The sequence below is a fragment of the Engraulis encrasicolus genome, chromosome 6, assembly GCF_034702125.1.
Source record: "Engraulis encrasicolus isolate BLACKSEA-1 chromosome 6, IST_EnEncr_1.0, whole genome shotgun sequence".
Lineage (NCBI taxonomy): Eukaryota > Metazoa > Chordata > Actinopteri > Clupeiformes > Engraulidae > Engraulis > Engraulis encrasicolus.
Window position 1 is genome coordinate 12,588,570 of NC_085862.1, and position 17,376 is coordinate 12,605,945.

The 17,376-nt window shown below is 44.7% G+C and overlaps 1 protein-coding gene across 1 annotated transcript in view; it reads right to left on the reverse strand.

Moving 5' to 3' along the window:
- Positions 1 to 12,765: 12,765 nt before the first annotated feature.
- Positions 12,766 to 17,376, reverse strand: part of fam20b (FAM20B glycosaminoglycan xylosylkinase) — a 56,365-nt gene continuing 51,754 nt past the window's right edge. The window contains exon 11 of the mRNA XM_063200660.1: positions 12,766 to 13,590. Within this exon, the coding sequence (XP_063056730.1) occupies positions 13,359 to 13,590 (232 nt within the window). The 3' untranslated portion in view covers positions 12,766 to 13,358. The remainder of the gene's footprint in view (positions 13,591 to 17,376) is intronic.

Consider the following 17,376-nt stretch of genomic DNA (forward strand, 5'->3'; position numbering starts at 1 on the left):
ACCTACTGTGAGCTCTGGCAGCTGGGTCGATGAGCACTAAACCGCCCCCTTGGGATGCCTCTCCTGCTGCCATTACCCAGAATACAACACTCAGCAACTGAAACATCAGCGAATTCATAGACATACATACAGTCAATATTACAACAGTCCCATGGATGCCAACAAGCATTAAACATTTAGGCCTTTAACTATTGCATAACATGTTATATTTTTGCCTCATATTTTCCCTAAATATATTAAGGTGTGTATGCGTTTGTGTGTGTGTGTGAAGAGCTGGAAAAAAGGTATCAACTTAAATATACTGTAGAAAGGAGATGAGATGAATGAAGTTAGGTCTATTCTCTTGCATTGTTTTGAGACAACGTTATATTCCTCGTTAACGTTATAATCCAATATGGCCGACGATCTTGCGTATCATAGCGACTGGTCAGCCAGCCAGCCAATCCAGGCAGCACCAATGTATATATAGCTTTCATTCGCGATGTTAAGATGCTAAGCAGCCAACCATGTGAGAGCATTTTTTTGAGTGACAGCAGTTTCCAACAATCAGAGGGTGAAGAGTGCGCAGCCAGGGGCGTTTACAAACGGCAAACCCATGTATTTACAGGATGTCTATGCATCCTGTTTCCTGTCCCGTAGCCCCTCCTACCAATGCCACTCTCAACTCCCCATTGGCCAATTTAGCTGATGGCATCATCCATCCCCCAGTCCAGTCACAGCGTACAGCTGTCCAGTTCCGGGGGGATCCAAGCTTGAAGATCTGCAATTCAGGCAGTACACGTCGGTGCTGTCAGCATAAACTGAAGACGCAGGTGAAGGTCCTCCACATTTGGGCATTTTGAGCTGCAGTTGACAAAAAAAGAGATTTTATCCGTGCGATCCAGGGCCAAGATTTTGCTCTGCCAGGTAGCCTTGTCACGGGTGTTGAAGGGGACGGACGCCAGGACTCTGTCCGAGTCACGGCTCACCACGGTGATGTTGAAGGTCTCCTCTTCGATGTCCTTGGCTGCGGTGGTGGGCAGGTAGGGGTAGAGGATGTAGGGCCCTCCACAGGACACCGTGACCACACTGTCGTTTTGGAGCTCAATCTTCTGGGCCTCTTTGGGAGAGAACTTCAGCAGGCCTCTGGATGGCTTGGCCTTGTCAGCGTTCACACCTGCGGACACAGGAGAATGAAGGAAGAAATGAATGAATGAGTGAATGAATGAATGAATGAATGAATGAATGAATTTATTTCTACACACTGTCAATTACAGTATGTCTCAATTACATAACACATAGTACCTAAGTACATACTTAAGTAGCCTATATATGTATAAGCACAGACATGACAAAGTGTAGCAGCATGTAGAAAAGGGTCCTTCATACATACCTCCCGCTTTATTGGTCAAGCACAGTAGAATAGAAGGCTGCTGAGGCCTCTCATTGGCCGCGTTCTCGTCCTGGAAAAGAAATGTCTCTGGTTAGTTAAGCAAACACACAAGCACGCATATACACACACGTACTCACCTATCTACACACACACACACACACACACACACACACACACACACACACACACACACACACACACACACACACACACACACACACACACACACACACACACTAGTAGCTCCACTGTGGCTTTGGAAAGACTTTTGGCCAAATTGCACATTTTTGTGGTTATGGACAACTGTGTCCAGGCTTCTAAATTGACATTTTTCATCACCAACCAAAATGACTTGTAGATGTCAATCTTACAGGCCAAACATACTCTCACTCACTAGGCTATTTGGTCAAAGTGGCTAGTAAGTTGGTCTTTTCTACACAGCATTTCGCCAGCTCACTGGTGATAATTTAGAGCCCTGCTCTGGTTATGAACTATTATGTCTACACTACAACCTCGTCATGCCGGTGAGTTGAATAGTAGGCCTCAAAAGTTTTCAGCCAACAATTTGCCATGTGCCGCCCTCTCCTGGCAATGGAAAGAAAGTTACTTTCCAAAGCACCCACGCAAGGCAAGCATCACCGGAGACATGATTTAGGCTACCTACAAGGAGGGGGATGCCCAAGCCAAGTTTGTTAGTTAATTTAACATTTTTCTCCATACACAGAATAATGCTTTTAAATAATGCTTTATTGGCTTATTAGGCTTCTCAAATCACGCTAAAATCTACAAAACAAATTAATATTGCTTTTGAAAAAGTCGCCAACCACGAAAAATGACATTTAATTGAGATCCATTCAAAGTGATTATTAATGACTCGCCCATCTAACTGTCCTGCTTGAGCGCCAGGCTCTTAACAGAAGTTCAAAAAGTGCGCGCACATCAGTAGCACAGGTGCTGAACCAAGCAAAATATCACTGAAAGAAAATATATATAGGTGCGCAACACTGTTTGATGCTCCCAGGCAAAATGTAACGGCACAACGTGCAACCGTGATGAAGGACAGAGTCCGAAACGCAACTCACCTCGCTGCCGCCGAATCTGTACCCGGTAAAGAGAAGCGCGAGACAGGAGGATATGAGGAGAGTGTGGACCAGTAGCAGCGCGAGCGTGCATCCCGGCCACCGGTCACGGTTGTTAGTCCTCCTAATCGCTCCAGTCCTCTGAGCTTCCACGTCTGTCTTCAGTCCGCTCATCGTGTCGTTGTGAGAGTACAGCAACTGCGCTCTGGCCTTTATAGACTGCCAGTGGGTGTGGATCGAAACACCCCAAAAAATACCCTTGATCATCATTGCACACACACTCACACGTCTCAGGCTACACAGATTGCAAGAGACTAGTCGCACCATGTCATGGCAGCAGCCCACAAATGGCAGTGTCACTGATCGTGACATAGGCTTTTCATCATTTGCATTGACGTGGCAATATCTCGTAATGTTTTTTTGCTGGACGGCGAAAGTATACATGAAGTAGGCTACATTGGAATATGCAGCCGGGCATTGACCATAAAAGCATACTGTATGGACTTTGACCATAAAATACCAAAGAAACACGGCTTGTTCTTGTAATCCATCATGCATTAATGCTGTACCTCCGCCGTCCACTTGCCGTCCAGTTACCGTCCACTGACTATAACGTTTGACGTCAGATGCAAATGATGAATATAGGCCACCACGGCATTGATCTATTCTGACTAAATACAAAAGCAAATCTCATCACCTTGACAGGTTCAAGCTGGGACAAGTCTGAACAGAACAAAGGCAGTGTCTGTGCCTGCCTTTTTGTTTGCATGTCTGTCTTGGATGCAGACAAACTAAAATATCATCACATCCTCATTCTTAACATTTTTCTTTAGTTTTATTTGTCCTCATGTTTTTTTAGTTTTTTTTATCATGCTACAACCTCCCTGTCTGCGGACAAAATTCTCCTTGGTCACCATCACCATCGTAATCATCATCATCATCATCATCATCATCACTACTACTACTACCACTAATCACCATCTTCATCCTCTTCACCATCATCACTACTCCCACAGTAATCACCATCTTCATCCTACCCCTCTTCATCACCATCTTCATCCTCCTCCTCCTCCTAACCATCTTCATCCTCCTCCTCTTCATCACCACCAAAGACTGTCCTTCGGTAGCCATGTATAATCATCATCAACAACCATCAACCATCATCCTCCTCCTCTTCATCATCAACACCATAGCCTGTCCTTGAGCAGAAATGTATCGTCCATAGAGGATGGTGCTCTTGCTGAAAATACTCAACTAGGCCTACATCATAACAACATTGTCATGACATTACCGAGAGTCGTAGTGTGACGGATTAAAAAGACACTGTGCTCATCACAATTTTGGTGACAGCAGAGTTATAACTCTATTCTCTAAGTGGTTAACCAGCTCCTCACTTTGACTGAAAGGGAATTTATCTTCTTGTAGAAGTAGCAGCCTTTATTTGTCCCAGTATGGGCAATTGCTGTGCAGTGGTGGTAGCCTACACCCCTCATGCACACACTTGCATATACTGTACATCTAGAACAGTAGAGGGCAACTATAGTGATGATCAGCTCAAATGCTTCTTGAGAGATGACACTACTCTCCAACAATAACACAAAAGTGTATATAAAGCATAAAATATAGCTGACATAAAAACAAAGTGAGTGCTCCTCCTAGGTCCTTATGGTTGTTCAGGGGTCTAGCTAGTAGCTATTTTGACTAACTGGGCACCCTCTACTTTATACTGTTCATGTCTCTGTGTCCATGGCTGTTTGCCCATATTTATATTTTACACTGTTGTGTGTCGTTGTCAGTTATTTGTATTTGATGTTAGGGATGTGCCACAACAAATTCCTGTCAACTGTGTTGACATGGTAATACAAGTTTTTGAAGAGTGAAACCAGACATCAATGGTCAATCCCGGATTCAGAAAGTGGAAACCGCAAATAATGAATATGTTCCAGCCAGCTCTCCGTCAGCTGCCTGTGAAGTAATGAGCACGAGAGGTGCACCTGTCAGTCACCTGTGGACAGGTAAACATGGCAGCGATTTTACTATCACTTTCTGAACCCCGGGGCAGATGCAGTGTCACATTGTACTGAATAGAAAAGCAATGGGAACTGAGGAAGTTCTGAAAAACAACCCTGCTCTGTGATCATCTGTCACATTCTACAACACATACCGTAGGTGAAACTGGGTGAGGGACTGTGTGTGTGTGTATGTGTGCCTGCGTGCCTGTGTATGTGTGTGTGCATATGAGTGTGTAACGGAGGCTAACTAGCACAGAGTTGGCGTGGAACGTTGGTAAACCTCCCTCCGATAGCCTCATACAGTCTCGTGCCGTTGGGCCGAGAGACTAGTCTCTTGGCCCAGCGGTATCGTACTGTCTCTCCCATTGCCGGACCGTTGTAGTTGACGAGATCGCACGTTCGATCCCCGAGGGGGGTGAACAGGTGCAAGATGAGCTCCGTCACATGTGCACGTGCCTGTGTGTGTGTGTGTGTGTCTGTGTGTGTGAATGCATATTGGAAGTGTCTCTGTTCACGCTTGCTTCATGGTGCCACTCCGGGTTTTTCCAGATTTCAGTGAGGTGTGAATTGTAGGGACCCCGAGACACCAGGTTGAAGGGCCAGTATGATCATAGTGTGTGTAGCATCATACTGCCCCTTTAGCCTGGTGTCGAGGCCGCTCTGTCCACTCATCGACTCAATGTGGCCCTGCTCAAGCCGACAGAGGGGGGACAAAGGGGTCTCTTGTCCCTCTCTCTCTCTCTCTCTCTCTCTCTCCTGATGACCCGCAGTGACCCCAGATCCTGTCAGGGGATTTTCAGTTCTCGTCTCGTCTGTGTGGTGTGAGAGCAACATCCTCATACTTAGTGCAAGGCAGGTTCAACCTTCTTCAAGGAAAACTCCTCGTCTTTCTTTTAGAAATGCTTTCAACAACAGGGCAAACATTAGCTCCAAATTATTGTCTTTCTGTTTTTGTTTGTTTGATGTGTTCAGCAGCATCCGCAGGAGACCTGGAGAGAAAGTCGGCGAATGAATGTTCTCGGTCGCAGGTTGAGTCAGCGCGATTTTTTGTTTTTGAGTTGCTCTAAGCTGTAATGACTTCGCCACTTTTTGCTTGTGATATAAAATCACCAGACTATTGATCGCTCACACTTCTATGTGCCAGTGTGTGTGTGTGTGTTCATGCCTGCCTGTGTGCATGTGCATAAGCAATACTGTTTGCTTTCAGCATGTGTGTGTGTGTGTGTGTGTGTGTGTGTGTGTGTGTGTGTGTGTAAAACTGTATGCTTTCAGCATGTGTGTGTGTGTGTGTGTGTGCAGGTGTGTGTGTAAAACTGTATGCTTTCAGCATGTGTGTGTGTGTGTGTGTGTGTGTGTGTGTGTGTGTGTGTGTGTGTGTGTGTGTGTAAAACTGTATGCTTTCAGCATGTGTGTGTGTGTGTGTGTAAAACTGTATGCTTTCAGCATATGTGTGTGTGTGTGTGCGTAAAACTGTATGCTTTCAGCATGTGAGTGTGTGTGTGTGCATGTGTGTGCTTATGTGTGTGTGTGTAAAACTGTATGCTTTCAGCATGTGTGTGTGTGTGTGTGTGTGTGTGTGTGTGTGTGTGTGTGTGTGTGTGTGTGTGTGTGTAATACGGTATGCTTTCAACATGGCTGTTTGGGCTTATTGGTGTGTGGAGAAGGTTCCATCTAAGTCAGTGTGTTAAATGCAGAAACCACAATGTGTTTTTTTTCTTATGATTTAGTTTTTTTTAGTTAAAAAAATTATCTGATTGCATCCTGTTTACACATTTATGAAGATGACAGATGACCAAAACAAATCCCCTTGGTGGCAGGGTGCTGTCCCTCTGCTGATGCTGTTAAACACCATTGGCCTCATTAAAGCTTGAACCAAATACTCCAAGAAGTACTGTGCCAGAACAGGCTGTCATCATGCTTTAGCGTATGTATCGCACGCTAGTGCATTCAGCGTGCTGGTGCGACGCATTTTGAAGTTAATACGCCTATGCATGATGACATGTTGGTCAGAAATGACAAAAAGTGTGCTCAGGGACAAGACATTTTGTGTCATTTGTTAGATGTGTCATATCTGTGTAAGAAATGGGTAATAATAGTGTAATATCAAGGAATAAATGAAACAAAAACTTTTTTTGAGTCATATTCAAAGCCACTTTCCTGGTTTGTGATGAGAAATTGGATACGTTGCTACGTTCAAATACATTTAAAGTAAGAATAATAAATGTGCGTGCGATTTTTAACTGAATAATACACGTTGTGCCACATTCCACACACGAACGTGACACATTCCTTCTCAGAGTATTATACCAGAGAGAGTAGAGAGAGATATACTTAAAGAATCTCTGATTATACTGTATGGCTAAGTTGAATCTTAACATGTAGAAGTGAAAATGGAAATAGTCGGCACTTATTTTTTATGGTGTATATTTCTGTTGTATCAGTAACATGTAATATTTATGTCCACTTAACACACCTAATCCTAACATAAGGTACAGTAAGTATGTCATGTGACAGGTTACATGCTTCACTATAAATACTCTCAGAGTGCAGACCTAAGCCAAGGAATCCATTTGATAGAACATTTGACTATGTTACACTAGCCAGGCCGTGCCCTCCTTGTGACGCAACACTTTCAGCGTTGCTACCAGTCAGGTCAAGAGTTCCTAACTTTGTCGGGAAGCAAACAACCATTAGCAAGCCAAGGGAGGCTTGTCAACCATGTGGTTTGGAAAATGTTAATCGTTATGCTCTTGATCAGACCAAGTCTCGAAGAGATGTAATACTGTACATATTACCAAACAAAAATTACTTTTCTGAAGATCTCCAAGAGAGAAGTCCTGTTGTGCAAGGCCAGAGATCAGATCATACAGGCATATACCTTCAAATACACACCCACACACTTTCACTCAATCACTCCTCTAAAGGCGGTGTGTGTGTGTGTGGAGTGGACTGGAAGAATCCCAAGACAGTCATCAACTGACAAACGTCTGAGTGTGCAACCTATACATCACATACACACAAACCAGTGTTGCCAGATTGGGCGGTTACCCACCCAATTGGGCTACTTGGGATGGCCGTCTGCTCTGCGGGTAAAAACGGGTAAAATCGGACATTTTGGCTTTTTTGCCGTTTTATGCCAATGAAAATCAATGTAATTTGTTGAAATTGGGTGGAAATTAGCGCATTTTGGCGGTTTTAGAGAACCTTTTGGGCGGGGTTTGATCAGACACATCTGGCAACACTGACACAAACAGATGATTCTACAATCAGCAATCGGCATTCATGTAGAAAACACATTATTGCTACTTTCATATTGTTTGGGGCGCTGTATTGTTTCTCATTAATTATTGGTCCTCCTGAATGAAATAATCAAACTGCGGATTTTGAAAGCGCTTTTAGACTTAAGTTGTAATATTGCGGTGCGCCATATACATACAGGTTGTATTGTATTGTATTGTACAACCAACACCACAAACCATTCAACTGCTGGCCCCCCTCTTCAGCTCTCAGTTCCAGGGGGAGAGATAGAAGAAATGAGGAAGGCAAAGCTACATTGCAGCCACATTCACATGGCCACTATATTGCTTAGTTATGTATGTGATGAAATAGCAAGGAGGAACTCGCACACCACTGATGCCGATGCATAAATTATTTTAATGCATAAGGAAAATAAAGAAGGTGCCACCCAGAGAAGTGCCAAACGTTTTCGGTCCTTCAGACCATCAACAGTGCCAAACGTTTCAAATAAAAAGACACGCCCAGATATAGTCTAGGTAGGTACAAGTATGCGAAAGGCAACTTGTCCATTCAACCTAACCTGAAGACAGGTGAAGGTGTCAATCAAGATGCTGTCTAGTTATGTATGTGTGCATTTATCTATTACCTCCGCAAAGGAGGTTCTGTTTTCGTTCACTTTGGTTTGTCTGTTGATGTCTGTCTGTCAGCAGGATAACTCAAACAATTCTAAACGGAATTGGATGAAACCTTGTGAAGTTGTTGGAAATGACAAAAGGAACAAGTGAAATAAATCAATTAAGTGCCTGGAAATTAAAACATTAAAACCCCCTTATAGTCATATAGGCTACTCGCGTAATAAGGTAGCCTACAATTGGGGTATGTCCTGAGATTTGGTTACTAATCCTACCATTCTGGCAGGTTATTTATGGCCTACTCGAATTTATGTCCAACTATAGGAGACTGTTTTTTTTTTTTTTTAAAAGGATTATACTGACGTAGGGTAGATTCAGGTTGAGTGGGACATTGTGCTGAGTGGGACACCTTAAATGTTTGGTCAAATAAAGGGTTACTTTTTATGGCCAATCACACATATTGTTAGGCTACTGGATTAGGCCTATTGTTGATTGTCTAGTGGACAAGAAACAATGCTTGTGATTGGTCTTGCATCATAAAGATGATCTTTTTTTTATTTTTCAAATTGTGTGACCTCTTGAACCTCACATTATAATTTAGCCTACGGTGTTCACGTGAAAAGCTAAGTCAGAATCCCAAGGCTGATAACATGTATTTTGGCTTTTAATGTTTCATACTGTGATGTTATTATAAATCACTATCAATTAAAATAACATTTCCCTCCAATTTTTAAAAAAATATGTATTGTAATTTATTGTCAGTAAAAACAAACAAACAAACAAAAAAGTAGGCCTGTCCCCCACTAGGCCTACCATACGTTTCTAGCCTACCATGAACCCCCCCAAATTTCAGGTTTGTGCAAAATTAGGCTACTGCCATCTTGACCTTTTGATCCGTCATAATATAAGCTTAATCTATTAGTGGTAGCAAACCAGATCAGATTTGTTCAAATTCACCCGTGGAAAAGTTAAAGCACAAACCAATGGTTGATGGTAGTCACTTTCACTTAAAAATCTAGCTCCGTTGAAATTAGGATCTGACAAAGCTCGTGACGTTGAATGAGCGAAGGTGACAACTTCAGAGGTAAAAGGAAACAAACAAACCCACCTGCGGTTGGGGGCGCAGGCTACTGTAGCCTCTGAGTGGGCGAGTTTGGGTTAGAAGTACAAGTGCTTAGAGTTTATCTCGTCTCGTTGATATTTACTCACTGCTGTGCTGAATTGAGCATCAGACAGTAAAACCAGAGACGGGATAACTCTCAGAATCTCGGGTAGAACGTGGCCTCCTCCCCCGCGACAGCCATCCATCGTTTGGGAATGTCCGCCAAAATTAATACTACCCTCAGAAAACGCACCTCGCTTTAGAACAGGATACCGAGTAGCCGAGAGATGGTATCGGGATGAGTGGTCACCTCGCAGGCAGCTGAAGGGGAGATGAGATGAGATGAGGCAGGCGGGGGGTGAATGATCTGATCTCATTTCGCTGTGTCATCAAACACAGAAGTGGAAATTCCACTGCCGCTTCGCTCGTTCAGTTTAATATATAGGCCTAGTCTACACACACGGCATAATAAAGAGCAGTATGCAGCTGGGGACATACAGGAAAAAACGCCTCTTCATGCACCGATTTAAAAGTGACAGCCGTGGTGACATTCAAAGCCAATACAGTCAATGAGATGACATCAGGCGCCACAGCACGCGTTTGGAAGCTGAATAAAAAGCTCATGACTGCCTTGAGGCATCTGAGAAGCCTAGATGGTGTGGGATTGAGCTCTGCTGTCAGGTCTGGGACAGGACACACTCCCTCTAGTGGCAAGCAGCACAAATAAATAATACTGACTCATTTTTAAGTTGCATATTAGGTCATCTATATAGGGCAGGATATTATTTGAATGTTTTCAAGTAACCACTGTTAATTTACAGATGAAGATTAAGGTTATAGACCTGCGTGTAAACCAATGAAAGCTGACTCACGTCTGAACAGACTCAAAGCTCAAAACCTGAAACAAACCCAACAGAGGTGTTACTACCTATGTTGTTTGGCTGCTGCCCTTTTAGATGACCACAGATAAAATGAATGTCAATGAAACTTGATGGGATAGCCCCACCACACAACTCCCTAGTATTGACTCTTCATCAGGGACAAACAAACATCACAACATGGACAGTGAAGTCAACTTCAGTACGTATTTAAATACTTGTTTTTTATTCGCGAACGATGAAAAGGTCTGTTCGGCCATTCCGTTTCAGCGGTCTTCCACCCCCTCTTCAGTTCAGTTGAGTTCAGTCTGGTCTGTAGCTCCCCACCCCGCCCAACCCCACCCCAAATCATCAGTAGCATACCGTACTCACTGGGCCTTTCTCAAAACCTAGGACAGTGTCCTTCTAAGTGTATCAGCCTAATTAGTCAAGCCCAGTGATTGGATACTCTTTGGTGAACTCTACAGAATATCCAATCACTGGGTGTGACTAATTAAGAGTATCCAATCACTGGATGTGACTAATTAGGCTGATACACTTGGAAGGACACTGCCCTAGGTTTTGAGAAGGGCCCACTGTGTCCACAGCCCACCTGTAAATCTCAATATATACACCTCAGCATTTACACCTTTCTGCCCATCATAGAGGTTAGGGACCTTAAGTTTCTTTCTTTTTTTCTTCCTTTGTTTCATTTAAATATTACAATCAATGTACAATCCTTATGTTAATTAAAGATACTGTAGCATTAAATTGTCACTGCCATTATTCATTTGAAGTAGTAGTGTTTGTTTGTTTGTTTGTTTGTGTATGTTCTGTACAGTGATGAGCTGTGTGTATGGGCGTGGCCACAGCAGGGACAGGGAAGCAGTCCTCTTGCAGTAACCCCTGGTAACCGTCCTCTTGCAGTAACCCCTGGTAACTGTCCTCTTGCATTAACCCCCGGTAACCAACAGGGTCCTCTTGCAGTAACCCTGGTAACCAACAGTGTTTATTGGGGAAAGATAAGTCTCCTCTTGCAGTAACCCCCGGTAACCAACAGTGTTTATTGGGGAAAGAGAAGTCTCCTCTTGCAGTAACCCCCGGTAACCAACAGGGTTTATTGATGGTGAAATGCTGCTGGATGTGTGGCAGGGTGCGTTAGTGCATCCTGCCTATTAGGGGCATCATTGGACTTTACTGTACATTGGAGGTCAAGGGTCAACTCAGTGGGTCACTCACTCAGTCCCTAATAACACGCAAACATATACACACATACAAAATACATCACATCGCATCTCCCTCTCTCTCTCTCTCTCTCTCTCTCTCTCTCTCTCTCTCTCTCTCTCTCACACACACATATATACACACACACACACAAGCAAAGACACAAACACACAGACTCCCCTTTCCCTAAATTAAACAAATGTCCTGAGTTCTCAGTGTCATTGTATGGCCATGGGGATGACTTGCTATCTTGCAGATCCCACTCCTGTAGTGTTTGGCACCTGCTACCCTGCACAGAGGAGAAGAGAGAGAGATAGAGAGAGAGAGAGACAGAGAGAGAGAGAGAGAGAGAGATAGCGGAGAGAGAGAGAGAGATAGCAGAGAGAGAGAGAGAGAGAGAGAGATAGCTGAGATAGCTGAGAGAGAGAGAGAGATAGCAGAGAGAGAGAGCGAGAGCGGGAGAGAGAGCGAGAGAGCGAGAGAGAGCGAGAGAGCGAGAGAGCGAGAGAGAGAGAGACAGAGAGAGAGAGAGAGAGAGAGAGAGAGAGATGGGTGGTTGGGGTCTTCCAGAATGGAGAGTGCATCATCATTGGGCACGGGATGCCGAGATGAGCTCAGCAGTTATTCCCACACCAGCCAATAAAACCATCCCATCGACTTCGAGAGGGTCCACCGGACAGTTCCACCGGCCAATGAAAAGATCCCATCGAGAGGGTTGATTTCCACCGGCCAATAAAAAGATCCCATTGAGAGGGTCCATTTCCGGCGGCCATCTTTGCCGGTGGCTCTGTATTGGTCTCGTCTCCATAGCAATACAACACAGCAGCACAGCTCACTCAAATGAGCGATCAAAGAAGACTGTTCACAGACAGCATGAGCTTCCCGCTATACACAGTCTCCCGTCGTTTGTGTGTGTGTGTGTGTGTGTGTGTTTCTGTGCAGTGTGTGTGCGCGTCATGTGCCAGTGCCACCCGTTCAAACTGTCCTATTTGGTCCTGAACTATAACGATGAAACTCGCCTCCCAACCCCGCCATACCCTGTCCTGCACCCTTCTCCACCTCCACCTCGTCCATTCTCGAAGGGTGTAGCAGATTTCTCCCTCTCTCAAGCCTCCCCCTCTCGTCTTAAATACCCCTACCCCCTGTCCTGCACCCTCCACTCTCCTCCCCCTCCCCTAAGGATGTAGTAAATACCCCTATCCCCTGTCCTCCATCCTCCTCCTCCTCCTCCTCTTCCTCCACCGTCCTCCTCCTCCTCCAGGGGTGGGGCAGGTTCATGCGGTCCTCCTCTCTCCTCCTTCTTCCCCCCTCATCTCTCCTCCTCCACCTCCTCCAGCTCTTTCTCCATCCTCAGCTCTCCTCCCTCTTCCTCCTCCTCCTCCTCCTCCTCTACGGGTGGGGCAGGTTCATGTGGTGCTCCTCTCTCCTCCTTCTTCCCCCCTCCTCTCTCCTCCTGCTCCTCCATCCTCCTCCCCCTCATCCTGCTCCTCTAGGGGTGGGGCAGGTTCATGCGGTCCTCCTCTCTCCTCCTTCTTCCCCCCTCATCTCTCCTCCTCCACCTCCTCCTCCTCCATCCTCAGCTCTCCTCCTCCTCCTCCTCCTCCTCTACGGGTGGGGCAGGTTCATGTGGTGCTCCTCTCTCCTCCCTCTTCCTCCTCCCCCTCTCTCCTCCTCCTCCTCCTCCTCTAGGGGTGGGGCAGGTTCATGTGGTGCTCCTCTCTCCTCCTCTTCCTCCTCCCCCTCTCTCCCCCTCCTCCTCCTCCTCTACGGGTGGGGCAGGTTCATGTGGTGCTCCTCTCTCCTCCTCTTCCTCCTCCCCCTCTCTCCCCCTCCTCCTCCTCCTCTAGGGGTGGGGCAGGTTCATGCGGTCCTCTATGAGTGTGTTGTCGGGGCCCTGGGTCTCCATGCACTGCCGCACGGTGGCGATGGCGGCGGCCAGCCGTCGGTCCAGGGCAGCCAGGTGAGGCTCCGCCAGCACGGGGGACACCGGGTCGTGAGCCGTCGCCTGACGCAGCGCACCGCTCAGGACACCGCCAGCCAGCAGGTTCAGACGGTTCCACGTGGACACGCGCACCCTGAGAGACAGAGTCAGAGAGAGACAGAGAGAGAGAGAGAGAGAGAGAGACAGAGAGAGAGCGAGAAAGAGAGAGAGAGCGAGACAGAGATATTCATTTTCATGATGTAAAAGTTTCTTGAGATGAAGCAGGTTCAAACGCACACCCTAAGGGAGAGAGGGAGAGGGGGTGGGGGGAGGGAGAGAGACACAAAGAGAGAGAGCGATAAAGAGAGAGCGATAGAGAGAGACAGAGAGAGAGACGCAGACATGATGTGTAACAGTAGTTTCTTGAGACATACAGCAGGTTCAGATGGTTCAGAGAGAGAGAGAGAGAGAGAGAGAGAGAGAGAGAGAGAGAGAGAGAGAGAGAGAGAGAGAGAGAGAGAGAGAGAGAGAGAGAGAGAGAGAGAGAGAGAGAGGGGAAGCAAGAGACGAGTGAAAGGAACGGGAAATGCGGCATAGGGGAGAGATAGATGAAGGGAACAGGAGAAAAGCATGTACACAGCGGTGCCTAGAAAGTGGAAGTGTATATAGCGTCATCAATGTTGTGTGTGTGTGTGTGTGTGTGTTGTCTGCCAGTGTCTGAGTGTGCATGTATCTGTTATTTCAATGGTGCTGATGTCTCCATGTCTATCTGGAATGTGCACATAGTGTGTGAAATGAATGTCATCAATGTTGTGCTTGGGTTTGTCTGAAAATGTCCGAGTGTACGTGTATTATGTTTAGTATCTCAATGTTCAATGGTGTTTGATGTCTCTCATATGTGCTGTATGTTGGCTGTGACAAGTTTCTAATGGTGGTGATGTGAGAATAAGGCTCTAGCCAGATGGGAACGCAAGTCGCTTTGGCCAAAGGCGTCTGCTAAATGCTAATGTAATGTAAAGAGGGCTGTGAAGTAACCGAGTATGAAAGTTATTGCGACTATACAGCACGTTTTCTGTGAAAACATCAGGTCCTAATGACAACAACAGGGTTGCTAAAAACCACGACAAACACATTCAGAATACACATTTCTTAATGTGTAGTTGTTGAGAATTAAGTATTCGCTAATGGCCGTGATGGTGGTGAGGTGAGAATGAATTTCCCCTGGGGGACAATAAAAAGTCTACGTATCTAAAAGGGAAAATGTTGTGTGCTGCATGCCAACTACAGGTTCCCAATGTGAGACTTGTGAAGTGAGACAAGTGAGACAAGTTCATTACAGGCACCAGGCCTATGCAGCTACCTCTTATCCACAGAGGTACATTCCCACAGCGTGTTTCGGGCATGTAAAAACTCAGCTGGGCATCACAGGTTTAATAACAAACAATAGTCTTCTCTGAAGAGAGACCAATAGGTGGCAAGTTGTTTATTTTATTGCCAGCATGCAATAGTGGAAGGAGAGGATTGTGAACATCCCAGGAAAAGGTGCAGGATGAAGACCAACTGAAGTTTTCAAAGTGAGAAGTCCGCACACTTAAAATCCTTTTTGTCTTTTATTATTTCAAGGCTGGATTACATTTCGACTTCACCAGTCTTTATCAGATGGAGATGAAGACTATTGAAGTTGAAACGTAATTCCAGCCATGAAATAATAAAAGACAACAAAAATGATTTTAAGTGACTTCTCACTTCGAAAACTACAGCATGCAATAATAGTGGGATGATTTGCCATGATGTCAGTGGAAAAGACTAAGGTCCGAAACGTTGTGCCATTAAACAACTGGGAGCATTACAAGTATTGCGGACATTTATTATTAATAACTTCATGATTTGCCATGATGTCAGTGGAAAGACTTTGACTCACTTGACTTGTGGCCTTAAGGCACCTGCCAAAAACTGTAGGTTTGTTGACCAGCCGTGGGCTTCTACTTAAAACGTCATCATTCACACTTTGTAGGCCATTCAGACCCCTGAAGGCAGGTTGTCCCTTGATCAATCTATTTATTTACAGTTTTAATTTGTTTATTTTGATATCTACCTATACTTACCAAACATAAAACTAAGGTTCTATTGGTTTGGTTTCAGTTGTCATTATTATTTTGGTCCAGTTGGGAGATGGGAGGCGGGCAGTTTTAATTATGTTCAAAAAGTAATTAAAAAAACCCCAAAAAACATATATATATATATTGTTATCATGATTATGATTTATTTTTGTCATCTCTGATTCGAAAACATTGTAATAAATAAGATGGAAAAGAATGGAAAAGAATCTTCACAGACACGTAACAGTACAATGTTGAGCTACAGTAATAATATTGCTGGAAAAGTAAGATCAGTAAGGTAAGGTGACTTTATTTATACCTGAAGGTACAGATTAGATTAGATAGATTAGATAAAAACTTTTGAAACAGAACATGGTCTTTGGCTCCAGTCATTCTCACAGACATTAGACAAGACATAACAAAACAGGACATAACAAGACAAGACAATGCATGTACTGTATTCTGAGGCTGGATAGCAAGTAATGTTCATCTAATATTGAGTAGGGCTACAGCTGGGGGGATTAAGGATTTCTTGTATCTGTTTTTCTGTGCTAGTGGTACATTGTAACGTCGTCGACCTGATGGAAGCAGTTGGAAGGAGGGATGGAGGGGGTGAGAGGGATCCTCTGTATTTCTACTTCTATCATGTCCAGGGCAGTCATGGGTAAGTGGTTAGGGTGTCAGACTTGTAGCCCAAAGGTTACCAGTTCAATTTCGTTGTGTGCAGCGTGCACTTGTGTGCTGTGGAGTGCTGTGTCACAATGACAATGGGAGTTGGAGTTTCCCAGTTGGGCTTTCTTTCATCTTCTTATCTAACTTCTATCTTCTATACAAACACCACTAATCAGATTTGTATGAAGAACGGTAAACAAAGGTTGTTATAGGGGCCTGCTGGTCCGGTCAGACTGATGGGAAGTCTGACAGAAACAAACAAGACGGGAAACGGTTGCAGTCGTTGGAGATCAGAAATCCTTCTGAAACCTGACACCGTGCACCAGGGAAACAGGACTGTGGCTAACAGACTTGAATTTCACAGACCACAAGTAAGCAGCAGGCGAATGTGATGGAAATATCTTATTATATGATACCATGATATTTTATTGTCAGTTTACACTGAAACTCATTTTGAATTCCTGAGCAAGACACGTTTAAGATGAGATAAGATAGGATATAAGAGCCTTCTATACACAAAACCAGACCTACCGCATCAAGTAATCTCAGCGGCATTCACAGCTTTTTTTAAACATCTCTTTTCCCATGCAGGTCCACTTGTGTGTTTCTCTGTGCCTTAAAGCAAATTTGATTGACCTTTGTATGTTATACTAAAACAATTATGTGTGGGGGCATTTCCCTGCTCACCCTTCATTCACCCAAGATAAAACACAAGCCTTTACTTGAGCAACGCAGCTATAATTGGGCCGTGTTCTTCTATGATGTTCTGTCTAATTGCAACAACGCCAACGCTTCACCAGCCCTCTCATCAGCAAAAGTGCTATTATTAGGCTCGTGTGAGGAGAAATGCACTACGTAACGAAAGCATGCTATGTTAATCACAACATGATGTTCAAAGAAAAACTAGGAGAGGAAATAGTTAGCAGCAGGTACTAGGGATGGCGAAAATTGAAAAAACTCTTAACCGGCTACTGAGACTCATTAACCGGTGGTTAACCGGTAATCTTAAATTATACAACGTTCGCGTGCCTGATATGCACAGCACTGTTTTTTTTTTTTTTCACATAAGCCTTTTTTTTGCTGTGCAGACAGGACCTGCCATGTCCAGCCACTGTTGCCAGATGGAAAATGCTGAATTATCGTACTAAAACCCTCAAAATTATCGTTTT